We start from the raw sequence: 13,791 nt of genomic DNA, 5'->3' as shown, positions 1-13,791 counted from the left end.
TAGCTACAGAGAGAGCAATGCAAGAGAAATTAAAGCGATATATTAACCTAGTGCACCTTCATTAGAAAACGTCACTAAAAGGATATTTTGGTCTAGACAAGTTTAAGTTAGAATATGATTTTTAAACCGAAGAAAATGATAAGATGACAAGTTTACTTCCCCAGTCCGATTTGAGCTAAAGAAACTACAGTTTGGGAGTATGACGACTCTCAATCCACCTTGAGCAAAAGTTGCGTAAATTACGTAACAGAACCCAGTGAACTGATCAAAAAACTCAAATTCCCACGGAACCCATACCATAGAAATAGTTGCATAAAGAAGCCTACAGAGAAAACTGACTCACTGGACCAAAAATAACATGAGCCAGCTATGAAAAACAATTCCTAATACACCTGTATCTGTAGTAATTGGCAGTTTGGTATTGAACTCCTCAGCAAATGTCATTAAACTAGCGGGAGATTTTCTCTGACATTTGTTCGAGTACTGCAGAAAATGAAATAAGCAGACACCGGCAAGACTCCTGCGAATATGTTACATCCTCATGTACCCTCCACGGCCCCTACTGCCATAGTTATTATACCCCCTTCCCCAACCATAGCCACCACGGTGCCCACCATGTCCAGGCCCATAGCCACCATATCCAGGATAAGGCCTTTGTTGATGGTTACCGAAAGTCTGGGAGAAAAACAAAAAAGGAGTAACTACTCAGTTACCACCAGTAGTTTGTAATATTTGGTCAAAATCCAGTAAAATTATTTGAGGGGGAGACAAACCTCAGTATCCTGCCTCATCCTCTGAGAGAAACGATTCTGCCCATTCCTACCTCCACGAGCAACTGTGTTACGAGATATATTATCAAAGAAGTCATCCTTATTATAGGCAGGCTGCACAGAGAACAGAACAAGAATTAAATGGTCAAACTTAAATGCTTATGGTGATCATAATATACGTAACACGACTCAAGAGCTGGTAAAGAGGAATACAGTACAAAATAGCGTGTGGATAATTCAATTATACATGCTAAACGTGACACCTACTTTGGGATCAGCATTACAATCCAAGCCATGACCATCTTCATTCCCCTTGTTTTCATTGCCAATGTCTTCACTGTCCATTGTTTTAGCTGTTTGTTTTGCTTTTCCAAGATAACCCCATACTTCATCCTTATTAAACTTCTCGTTCATTGCAACAAAATCGAATTCTTCAGTAAACTCAGAAGATGATTGCAACTGCAACAGTTTAACAAAAAATAAAAATAAAAAATTGTCAGAAGCTAGATGTCCATGAAATTGCTTCCAGAAACATAAAATGGTATAAAGCAGAACCAGAAGGTTTTCCCATATAAAGCAAAGAAACTTCCAAAGCAAAGGTAATTTGCATTGTTAAGGAAGCATCATTTGTTTTGCAACTCTTTCGGAAATGATATGGATCTTGAAGTCCCTACACTTCTCAATACGACGATTGTTACAGCAGCTATTTTAATGCAATTCTCATCTTGAGGTGCCCAAGGAACGTAGAAGTGGTTACCATAGCTAATACTTCTCGTTTAAATAATTAGCTTCTTAGACAAATCATTGTTCATAAACCCTCTCCATGATGTACTTTCAAGGTTTTGCACCCCTCTCAAGCACAAAGAAAAGGGAAAAACAAAAGCACCTCGCTAAAGTTTTTCACAAAACTAGCGAAAGCGTTCTTCAAACTCACGTGAGAAGAATGTAAGATGAACAGAACCTTACGCACCCGTTTTTCAATCCCGCAAGATTGCAAGAAGCGTTGAATAAAGGAAGAAGAATGAAATAAAAGATAAATCACGTTTTTGAAGCAAGAGCTTAGAAAAACTAATCAAGAAAGAAATAAAAGATAAATCACGGTTTTGAAGCAAGAGCTTAGAAAAACTAATCACCAATGTCTTTTTAGCATATTGAGCCTTTTAAATAGGTCTTACAATAAGTAAAATTGATGAGATTAAGGAACACTAATTCTAATTGAACTAGAATAAAAATAAGGTTAAGAAAAGCCTATTCTAACTAAAATAGGAGAAGGGGTTCTAAAAGAAATGGAAATACCAACTAACAATCCTAGTTTGACAAGAACTACAAATATAATCCTACTAAAAGAGGAAATAAGAAATCCTAATCTATACGAAGAAGAAATCCTAATCTTAAGATTCTTGGACTTCTTGAATTTCTTGGATTCTAGGTCTTCTTGATCTTGCATCACCCCACCACCCGAGCCCTTTGTTCCATCTCTTTGGCTCCTTTGGCCCAAATCTCTTTCTTCATCCTTGTAAATTCCAGATTTTCAGCTTGAATATGCAGTGGTAAAACCTAAAATGCAGAGTTAATTTTCACAAGACCCTATGGTGCTATTCTGCCATTGTTTCTCTCTTAACTCTCATACTCTGAAAATACATCCCTTCCACCCTCCCCTCTGTGAGAGGCCTTAATATGTCATCCTACCTCAAATTACTAACTTTCATCCTAAGTCCTAACCTACTCATACCCACCACATGCTCTACACTCTATGGGCACACCTTATACTTCGAAGAGTGGAAAGAGGTATTAGCTTTTGCGTCTTTTTTTTTTTTTTTTTTGGATAAGGTAAAGGTTTCTTAAATAAGTACTAAGATGGTACACAAAAGTACATGAAAGAAGGCTCCAGAATAGCCAGTTACAATAACTTTCCAAGCATCCCAATAAAGTCCAAATATTGATCTACATTCTCCAAAATACTGCTCTTACACCAGAAATACAAATTATGTAGACATTTGTTCTTAATTCTAGAGATACGTCTTCTTTGTCCTTCAAAGCATCGCTTGCTTTTTTCCGGCCATAAAGTCCAAAAGATGCATAGAGATTAGCTTTTGCGTCTTAAATCCATAATAACTGCTTCTGTAGGGCCACAGACCTCTTACAAGAGTATTCTATCTACCGTCTCTGCACTGTCAATCCAACATTCTCAAAATTTTCCTTATTATTACTAAGTTCTAACTCTAGATTTTTTCTTTTTCCAAATAAGAGCCAAAATAAATGTATGCCCACTTATGGTTACAAGTCTATAGCAAAGGCATTATTGTGCCATGGCATGTCATCCAATTGGACTTACCGTCAGAAACATGCAGCAAACTATGTATAAATCAATAGAGGAAATGAATGTGACCTTAGAATTTTAAGGCTAAGGAAGAAACAACGATAGAATCAAACCATCAAGAATATCACACATTTCTTAGATGTCAAGACGGACCATACCCCAAATAAAGAAGATACGAGAGCAGGCAGCTGATCTACATGGTAAAGAAGTCATTTGTCGAAACAATTAAAAGAATAATAAACAGAATCAATTTCACAATGATTCAACCACTTTAATATTGATAAGGCGATTGAACTACATAAGGGCAGCAGATAGTTCTATATCATAGGCAATAATAACTACAGGAAAAACATCAACAAGCCACTCATAAAAAAGGAAGAGTTAAATAACCTTCTTCGCAGCAGGTGGCAATGGCAACAATGGCGCTTGGACTGCTGGAGTAGCAAGTGATGAGGGATTCAAAGGTTCCGAGCTCAGAGCACCAAGGTCCTTCTGATCTGAATATAATTGCCCAGATAATCTGGGTAGAGATAACTGATCGGGAGTTAGCAGTCTAGGGGGTTGCTGTGGAAAGACACCTGATGAGGAATCTACAACTGGGGATACAGGATATAAGGGTGAAGTGTTGGAACCTATTCTAGCAAGGATTGGAGCACCAGAGTTACCCACACTTTGACCAGATTGAGGAAATACCAAAGGAGCATACGCATAAGAACCCACATTTTGACCAGATTGGGCAAATGCAGAAGGAGCATACGCATAAGAAGACAAAGATGATACATTTAATAAGGGAGATATAATGTTAGTACTAGGAGCCATGGGAAGTTGTTGGGGTGCAAGACTATGTCTACTAGTTAAAGATAAAGAATTTGCAGTGGTAACCAAAGGCACTGGAGCTACGGATTTTGATAGAACAGTTGATGTGAAAGGTTCAGGGCCCTGGAGTGGATACGCCTGCAGCAAATCCTGCATCATTGGATGTGAAACAGCAGGTAGAAGAGAATGCTGTGGAGCATGGTGACTGCTTGCGGGTTCACTGTGTCTTTGTCCATAAGTTGGCGTTGTATAAGAACCGAAGTTGGATTGAGTTGCCTCAGAACTGCCTTGTTCAAAATGGTTTACTGATTGATGTGAAGGTGGCACACTATTCAAGGAAGCAGGTTCCTTGTAAGTGCCATATTCTGTCAAAGATCCACCATTCAGCGAAACTGGTCTTGAAGAGCTTGGATGGACTCCAGCACAGCGTGACTGCAGGAATAAAAGACTTGGAATAAATATAAACTCTAGCACTACTATCAGTTTTTTTTTCGGGGTAAATAAATCAGAATAATTTCCATGCAAATTTTACCAATAGAAACTTTAAGGTGTCATCTCTTGAAATTAACATGGAGATTAAGCACCTGAATAATTGCAGGATCGTTATCCAATGATTCTTCCACTTGAGGAGGTGGAGAGGACTTTACTTGCAAATCCTGAAAGAGAAGATATTTTTCTTAGAAATCAACATGCAATGGCTAAGAGAGGAAATGATGATGTTCTGCCGAAAAAAGAAACCCGTTACCACAAAGATATTAGTGAACAACAAAATCTACAAAGAAATTGAAGCAATAAAATCACTCCAAATGCTTCAAAGAGATAATCACACAATGGAAATATGACAGAGAGGCTTTTGCAAGCTAGGTAGACTTCTTGTATATAACTTCCTTTCATTTATACCCCCCACCCCCCAACCACCACCACTTTTAGCAGCTGACAGTTTTTTTTTTTTTTTTTTTTGAGAAGGTAACATAAAACTAGAGTTATTTTAACAAAGGGAAAAACATCTTTTTTCCAATCATATACAATTAGGAAGTTGCCAAGTATACTCAGTTCCATCTTCTGGAAGCTTTCTAATGAAACGTTACTTTACCTGATTCTTTTAAATAAATAAAAAAGTTGGGTAAGTATATGAAACATGGCAGCAACGTAATTGACTAGTTTTATGCTGGTTGTCAACCTACCGCAACCCTTCTTAGTCTATTTAGGCCTGGGACCGGCAAATATGAGCAAAGCCACACACCAAATCCATATGGAACGACATAGACAGTGAGGATTAACATAGTCGACCCCAACTAACTTGGTATCGAAGCAGTTGTTGTAGTATACCCAATGTGGCCACATCACAGATCCGTCAAACAAAATAAAAAATAAAAAGACAAAGACCAATCGGAGCCTAGCTACAGGATCTCTTAACTAGGAGATGTTCCAATTTTCAAACCCGGACCATTGTCTATGTTGAAAGATTCGGAGGAAGACCAGAAGATTATTTGGAAGAAGTGAAAAGCCTCTCTTAGGAGTTTCTTCATGTTTAATTTATATTTTACTTGTAAAGAAAGATCCCTTTTTGTATAGATACTTGGATCAGTTTTTTTGTAAGACTAATGTTGTATGCAAACATGTTCTTTTGGTAGCGTCTTGGTGCAACTTTATCCATTGACTTGATTAATCAATATATATCAACCTATATACACATATGCGTGCACAAAAGTTCTGCACAAAATCCCCTTTAGGTTGTCTGGTATCAGCAGAACATACCATTCCCCCTAATATAATGGAATATTATATAAATATTTTGAATATATGCTCACTAGTCTAATTAGTTAGATCAAACGAAGTGAATTCATAAGAGACATAGGCAACATTACATGGCACAATAGCTCCCTGTCAGAACGTATAATTGGTTTCTCATCGAGTAATGATATTAACAGCATGCAAGTTTAGTTAATTTCAGATGCTGTTATCATTAAAAAGGCATCAAGAAGATGCATAAGAAAAAAAAGATACAAAGTGAGATGACCGTTGGTGTGCTGAGACACCCCCACCCCCCCCCCCCAAAAAAAAAACCAAGCTAGGATCAGAGAGCTAACAAGGTCCAGAAGATAGTCGGTGCTAGTATATAAAAATAAGAAATTAAGAAATTTAGGCATAGGTATTTGGGGATAAGTATATATGATCAAAAGAAGTAGCATCACATTAACCAACTGTGTTGAGTCTCTTTACCAAAAGTAAAACCAAGCTTTCTATATCAATCAAAATATATCCACGTACCTTAATGTCACTCCCACGAAACAAAATGTAGTCATAAACTCTATCATTTGGAGGAACCTGTGGACCGTCTCTCTTACGCCCCTCAGTTCCATATGATCTCACTGCAAATAGAACATGGGTCAACAGAAGTTTTTTTTTTCAATAATTGCTGAGAGTTCCGACATGGAAATAATCATAAACATGCAGCCAGCATCCCCTTCTAAAATTCTCATTTAATCCTCTATCTAGGGAATCACAATTGTAAGGCACAAGTTCTTGTGAAACTAATGATTTACAAAGAAATGCAACAAATCAGCGCAATGAAAAACTAAACTTTACTCCATCAAGGAAAACTAGTGATTCACACAAGGGTGAAGGGAGACGCTTCTCCATTTACCCCATTTATTCAAGTCAACTCAACGATGCATGGTTAGACTTCAGTAATGGTAACACAAAAAAAATATTTATACATTGTATATAGTACATTTTCTAACAACAGAAAAAACATTCTCAGGTTTATCTGAATTCTGGAATTGATATTTTCATAGAAAGATATCAAACTGGATTAGAAATTTGGAGGATTAAACCCAATTGTGTATAACCAGTTATTGGTTGCACAAGTGTGTCAAAACATTTGAACTTATCCCATGAGGAAAGTGTGACATATAAATGGGCCAAACCATATTATTGAAAGAATCAATCAAAAGATAATTTAGAAGCATTATTTTGCCAACCTCACCAAACTAACCAATGGTCTAAAGTTAGACACTTAGAATGGACACTGTTTGCTCTAACTATTACCAGGCAAAAGGTGGCCCGTAGGAAAATAGAAATTTAATCTAAAGCACTACTCCTAAATTCTAAAACAGAATTTAAATAGGTCTTGAAGTCAATTGACATTGTTCTTACTTCATATAACTCACTCAATTGCAGCTTCTTCAATTCCTTTGTCCATATAATCACTTTTTGTATTAGTAGTATTTCTTCTTGCATTTTATATATAACAGACACATATATTTTCATCAGCACAGCTTTTCACTAAAGAAATGAGCTTTAACAGCGCTTTGCGTTTACGTCCTCAAAAGACCTTGAGGCATCTTTGAGCCTTTCACATTTGTGATTTGACAACACTGAAAACTGTAATACTTAAGATATTTAGCAGAAATGGCAGTTTGACCATCTGAACTAACAAGCCATTCCAGCTAACTTTTCAATGGCAGTAGTCATAATAGCAAACACGCCCCTCGCAATCAAAGCATCATTTGTAGGCAATCCATGTATCATAATAAGTTCTATGGGAAACATTTGGAGCTACAAGGTATTCAAACCTTCTCATTGTTTCTGCAGTGTCTCAATCAAAGCCCTAATTTAATTTCCAACTTCTCAATTTCACCTCGAGTCGTCCTTCAAGATCTCACAAACTTTCCAACAGATTGCTTAAACAATGTTTGTTTGGATGAGAAGGAGCCTCCAAATTGAATGAAAAGGACATATTCCTCTTTTTACTTCCCTTACAGGCTTCCAACAATACCAAATATCCAAACTATGATACTAAGTGTTCATTCATTCTCTTTTTATCTTTCACTTTCTTAATCAAAAACCTAAGCCTAAATTCCAATTTCTCAGCTCCACCATCCTTACTCAAGCTCTCCCTATCGACATTATGTTTATCAGGTGGATAAAGCATAGGAAGAACTTCCAAAATAAAATGATAAATTTCACTGTTATTTCCATTCCATACTAAACATTCAAAAAGTACACAACTAATAATCCGTCTAGGAGAAGCAAATCAGTTGTTTCTCTATATTTATCCTTCCACTATCATTCATGGAACCAAACCTAGGCGTGGAGCACTTGAGCTCCACTCCCATTCCAAGCAAGAAGTACACAGTCAATTAGAACTCTCCCTCTCTCACTCTCTTCAGCGAGTTACTATCAGCCCAACTCTGTGCTCGTATTCCCAAAACTAATGCTTTGATTCTCTGTTTTTAGATAATTTGCTGGCCTGCTTCCCTAGATTCTTAGCCTACAAAAATTCTACTACAAAATATAACCTGGTCATAAGTTGTCCCTCTTCCGACCCTGCGCACGTGTTCTAGATATTTAAGGTGTCACATGTCAATTACAACTGATCAAAGTCTATACAAATGGCCCTTGACCTGCTCAATTTTCCGATTCAATATCTTGTCCAGTTTCTGAAAATAAACCACATGTACATTAAGATACTTTTCCAAACTAAGCGATAATTCATTTCCAGTTTTCTATTAACAACAAAATAGTCAGATATAATAATGTGCACATAAATATAAATATAAGTAATAAATCACCAGAAAATTCATTCATTACTAATAATTTTAAGGAGGATAATTTAATAAGAAATGTGACAAGAGACAAACGCGTTGTTAAATTCTAATACCGTTCTTCAAGCCAAGGGAAGAGTCTTGAGGATTAAGATAGTAAAGCACTCCTTCGTAACGAATCTCAGACTTGGATGTCAGACTAATGAAACTTCCGATATACGAATCCGCCGCAGACGACGACGGCGATGGTGACGCCGCCGCTGCCGTCGTCGACGACGACGGTTGGTTGATACCGAAATTATTCGCCATCGTTTGACGGAAGAGGAAAATGTAAGGAGATTTTAGGGCGCTTTTTCGCTGTGTGTATGTGTGTGTGAAACCGGGAATCAAATGTTTGGCTGTTTGTGATAGTAGTATTTTGCGAGTTTCTTTTTTCTTGCTTTTCTGTCTGTGATTTTGAAGAGAGGGCGGTTTCTACTTTCTATTTGGGACCATACCCTTTTGGCTAGTTTAGAGGGTCCTCTCGAGTCTCGAAGGTTCTTTGAGAAGTTGGGTTAGTTCATCAACTCGAACCCCTAAGGCTAATTTTCTCTAATAGCCCTTTTTGAGGCTACTGTTATATTTATTCTTGTTTTACAAAACTTTATTACTATAATTCATGCATTTCACAATCGATTTCGGTAAATTTTACATCAAAATGTGATGACCCGCCACGTCATCATGTCACATAGGCGTCATCTGGCATATATTAATGTCATGTGGAAGCTTACATAAGAACAAGGCTAACATCTGTGAGAAGATTCTAGAGAAGTATGGACATTTCCTTAGGAAGAACCTAGATCCTTATGGATTTGCTAGGAAAGTCCTTGGAATCTTCTAGGCTTGTAGAGAATTCTAGAGAAAGCCCTTATCTTGTAAATATTAAGGACTTGTGTAATAATTAATATTTACACACTAGCCCCTAGGAGACTAGTATATAAAGGGGGCCATTCATTTGTAATTCACCAAGCAAACAATTCAAGTTCTCTCAAATACAAAACTTCCTTTAACAATTCTCTTGTGTTCTTTCTTCCATTCTCTTAGCGATCTTGAGTGTAGTAAGGCTGACTTGGCATAGTAAGAACGTGAGCAAGTTGTGCAAGATTGTGAGCGAGTTGTCAAGTGCTGCGCGAGTACTTAGTTAACAACTAAGGATGTGACAACGTGGTATCAAAGCGAAGGTTTCAACTAAGGGAATGGAGAACGATGGAGAAATTAACGCTGCCAACACCCAAGCCAATGTCATCCAGGATGTTACTGGCAAGAGCGGTCGTAGCAAAAAGAGGAATGCCACCAACAAGAGCCAGTAGGTGCCACATAAGGTTGTGTCAAACGAAGGGTTTACATCCCAAGAACAGTCTTCCACTGAGGCGAGCGGGGATGAAGTGGAGGTCCTTCCAGAGGATGTCTCGCCCGGTAAAGACTGGTGATGAAGATGAACGCGGGGATGGACGCCGTGGAGATCTTTGGCCAACACTTGGGGAAAATGGAAGGCATCCTTAGCATTCTTGAAGGGCACACTCTTGAAGAGATTAAGAGTATTCGAAATAACTTGAAGGGACGTACACAGACTGAGATGGAACTAAGGCAAACCATCACTGCCTTAGAGTGCAGACTCATGGAGGGTTTGAGTACTATTGATGCTATGAAGGCAAAGATAGAGTCACTCGAGGAGCATGTCAATGCTGGTGTGACCAAGGCAACCAGCAATGTTGTGGTGACGAGGGAGGCCAAGATTGAGGCTCCCAAACCCCCGGTGTTCAAAGGTGTTTGTGATGCACAAGAAGTGGAAAACTTCCTTTGGCACTTGGAGAACTAATGCAAGCACGGCAAAGTGAGGGACGACGAGGCCAAGATCAACACTGCGGTATTGTACCTCTTAGAGACTTCCATGCTATGGTGGAGAAGGAAGATGGCCGACGTGGATAAAGTTCTATGTACTATTAGCACATGGGATCAGTTCAAAGCGGAGTTCAAGCGACAGTTCTTTCCAAATAATGTCTTGTACGAGGCAAGGCGCAAGTTTAGGGAATTGAAGTAAACAGGAAGCATGCGTAACTATGTCAAGGAGTTCACTACCCTTATGCTTCAAATCCCCAACCTGGCTAATGATGACTTGTTGTTCCACTTCATGGACGAGTTGCAAAATTGGGCTAAGTAGGAGTTGCAATGCCTACAAGTCACTGATATAGACCAAGCCATAGTGGAGGCCGAATCATTGATGGATTTCAGGCATGACAAGCACGACAAAGGCAATGTCAAGGAATCAAAAGTTAACAATGTCAAAGGTGGGGGAGACCATGGCAAAGGCAAGGAGATACAACAACAATACTCCAAGACTCAAGATCCCAAAAAGTCGAGTGGTCGTCAGGGCTATGCCGAGAAGAAGGGATGTTACATATGCGGAGGGCCGCACGGCTTCAGGAATTGTCCCGACCTAAAGAGCCTTAGTGCCATAGTCCGTGAATGAAAGGAGCAGGCGCAAAGAGAGAGTTCAGGAACCACACAGTTGGGTATGATCGGATTATGTGGTGCTATAACAAAGTAAGCTATCCAACCTACCGAGACTAGCAATCAGTACGTGGATCTCACCATCAACAACAAGCTTGCTCGTGCAATGGTGGATACTGGAGCAACTCATAATTTCGTGACTGAGGCTACCGCAAAGAGACTAGAATTGAAGCTTGTTGTTGGCCCAAGAATAGGTGAAGTTTTGAAGAATGACAAATGAACTCAGTTATGGACCAGGTCCATCTTGTGAAGCACTGTCATGATCAACCTACACATGTGAGATGCACGTGAAGGAGATAAGTCCTACTGTTCAAGCAGAAATATCTCCTAATCTGATCAAAGGTTGCATATTGGATAAGGGGAGAAAGTCTCCTTATATGAAGAGAACATAATCCGGATAAAGAGAGTGTTAGAGTTTGATATCTTCTAGGACTCAACTACGATAGAAGATCAGAAATTGAGTCCCAATCAAACTCTGATTTCTAACCTATTAAATGACAGTGATTGTTCTCTTTTACAAGTATTGCACAAATGCAGAAGTTAAACTAAATTGAAAGCAAAAGAGCAAGGCGATTTTGCAAGAAATTTATGTGAGATTTGAGTGTGCACTCCTGAAACTACTTGAACGAGATAGAAGAACCAGTTCCATTGTATTTTTTCTTATTCTAGTTCAATTGTAGTAGGTGGTTTAAAGTTGTACCTTTCAGCTTTCATAGAAGCAATTGTATTAGGTACTTTGAGTGTTCAAGTTATAAGCTAACTTGAAGTTGTCGCAACAGTTGAGGCTGTATGCTACAAGGGATTAGAGTTAATCCTTAGGTTTATAAAGAGTTTTTATAAATGTTGTTTTGGCTCAGTGATTTTAGTGGAAGTTTGGAAAAATCCTACTGAGTAGTAGGTCGTGGTTTTTTCACCTTTTGAGCCAGGTGTTTTCCACGTAAAAATCTCTGTGTTCGTTATTTTATGTACTTTTTATTCCGCAAACAGTAGTAGTTAGAACACCTAGAAGAACCAGGTTCTTCTAGAGCAAAAATTAGGTACCACACAAATCATCCCCCCCTCTTATGTAGTATTGACGTTTAGAACATCAATTGGTATCAGAGCAGGTTATTCTTGAAGAGGCTAACACCTTAGGAAAAGATCAACATGAGTGCACCACCTGGGAACTGGGAAGGGCAATCCACTACTAGGCCTCCACTTTTCAATGGTCAGTACTATTCTTGGTGGAAGAACGGGATGAGGGATCACATCATAGGAGAAGACTATGAACTCTGGGACATAGTCACTGATGGTCCTCTAGCAACTACTAAGAAGAATGCTGAAGGAGTGGATGTGCCAAAGACAAGAGCTGACTGCACTGCTGAAGACCTGAAGAAGTGGGAGAAGAATGCCAAGGCCAAGAAATGGCTTGTGTGTGGACTAGGTCCAGATGAGTACAGTAGAATTCAAAGTTGTACCACTGCTAAGGAAATCTGGGACACTTTGCAAGTGGCTCATGAAGGAACACCTCAAGTGAAGAGGTCCAGAGGAACACTGCTGTATTCTCAGTATGAGAATTTCACCATGAAGGAAGGAGAAACCATCCAAGAGATGTATACAAGGTTCACCACACTGACAAATAAACTTAAGTCTCTTGGAAGGATTATTCTTGAAGAAGACAAAATTAAGAAGATTTTGACAAGGGTTCTGGCAGTCTCTTGGGAAAGCAAAATCACTGCTATTCAGGAATTAAAGAACATTGCTACCCTCAAGCTGGATGAACTAATTGGAAACCTTACTGCCTATGAATTGAGAAGGCAAACCATGAAAATGGATGCACCAAAGAAGGAAAGAAGTCTGGCTCTCAGAATTGCTGAAGGTTCATATCTGGAGGATGATGAAATGGCTATGATCACAAGAGATTTCAAAAAGTACCTGATGAGAGGAAATGGTTCTTCAAGAGGTACAACCTTCAACAAACCAAGGGCTCCTGAGAAACAGACCAATGAGGGTTGCTACAAGTGTGGTAAGACTGATCACATGATCAAGAATTGCCCTCAATGGGAAATTGAGTGGAAGAAGGAAATGGTTGAACGAAGGAACAAGAAGAAGGAACAGGTTCAACCAAAAAGGAACAAAGGATCAACAAAGGCTATGGTTGCTGCCTGGGGAGAAACATCAGATGAGGACTCAGAAGATGAAGCGGGAGATGAACAAACACTTATGTCCATCGGAGAATCAAATGATGAACAAGAGGTAAGTATTCTTCATCTCAAAGACAAGATTAAATTTTTGTCTAAAGAAAGGTTGTCTGAGCTACTGCTAGACTTCATTGATGAGTCTGAGATAATTAACAATGAGAAGGAAGAGTTGTCTAGGGAATGTATGATCCTAAAAGCCAAGTGCAAAAATCTAGAGTCTAGGGCTAATGAGAGTGAAAGCAAAAATACTGAGTTGAAGAACCAGGTTCTTGAACTTGACACTAGTGTCCTAGAACTTAGGTCTGAGAACTTAAAACTGAAACTAGGAATAGGAAAGAAGAAAGTTGATCACACACATCTCATCCTAGAAGAAAACTTAGGAAAAATAAAGGATAAGTAGATAAGAGTATTAAAAGAAGATCTAGGGAAGGTAAAACATGAACTAGACAGAACTTGCAAATGGAACAAGGCTTCTGATGCACTCTCCTGGCTACAAGAACATCACAGTAGCAACAAAAGAGGACTTGGTTATGAGACTCAAGCACCTAAGTGGGATCCTAAAAGCAAGTACCTCACTCTTCCTGAGAACAAAATTTGCACACACT

At 38.8% G+C, this 13,791-nt stretch overlaps 1 protein-coding gene across 2 annotated transcripts; it reads right to left on the bottom strand.

Annotated features, from left to right (window-relative positions):
* Positions 1–219: 219 nt before the first annotated feature.
* LOC104219277 (protein decapping 5-like) lies at positions 220–8,925 on the bottom strand. Of its 2 annotated transcripts, none has more exons than XM_009769932.2 (7): positions 8,573–8,925; positions 6,178–6,278; positions 4,491–4,562; positions 3,481–4,338; positions 1,038–1,229; positions 774–884; positions 220–675 (listed from the first exon to the last, which is right to left on the bottom strand). In XM_009769932.2, the coding sequence occupies exons 1-7, from the start codon at positions 8,763–8,765 to the stop codon at positions 532–534; spliced, it is 1,671 nt and encodes a 556-aa protein (XP_009768234.1). In that variant the 5' UTR covers positions 8,766–8,925; the 3' UTR covers positions 220–531. The 2 variants fall into 2 exon arrangements, with proteins under 2 accessions (XP_009768234.1, XP_009768235.1); XM_009769933.2 differs by lacking the exon at positions 8,573–8,925 and adding an exon at positions 7,066–7,086.
* Positions 8,926–13,791: the final 4,866 nt, after the last annotated feature.

This window comes from Nicotiana sylvestris, chromosome 8 (assembly GCF_000393655.2).
Source record: "Nicotiana sylvestris chromosome 8, ASM39365v2, whole genome shotgun sequence".
Classification (NCBI taxonomy): domain Eukaryota; kingdom Viridiplantae; phylum Streptophyta; class Magnoliopsida; order Solanales; family Solanaceae; genus Nicotiana; species Nicotiana sylvestris.
This window is presented reverse-complemented; position numbering and strand designations above follow the sequence as displayed.

What these genes read in the sequence shown, in the direction of transcription:
- LOC104219277 (XM_009769932.2), bottom strand. Translation starts at nt 8,765, where the DNA reads ATGGCGAATAATTTCGGTATCAACCAACCGTCGTCGTCGACGACGGCA. An exon ending in ACGATCCTGCAATTATTCAG is followed by an intron (nt 4,339 to 4,490) that starts GTGCTTAATCTC and finishes TTATTCCTGCAG; the next exon opens with TCACGCTGTGCTGGAGTCCA. An exon ending in ATTGTAATGCTGATCCCAAA is followed by an intron (nt 885 to 1,037) that starts GTAGGTGTCACG and finishes TTCTCTGTGCAG; the next exon opens with CCTGCCTATAATAAGGATGA.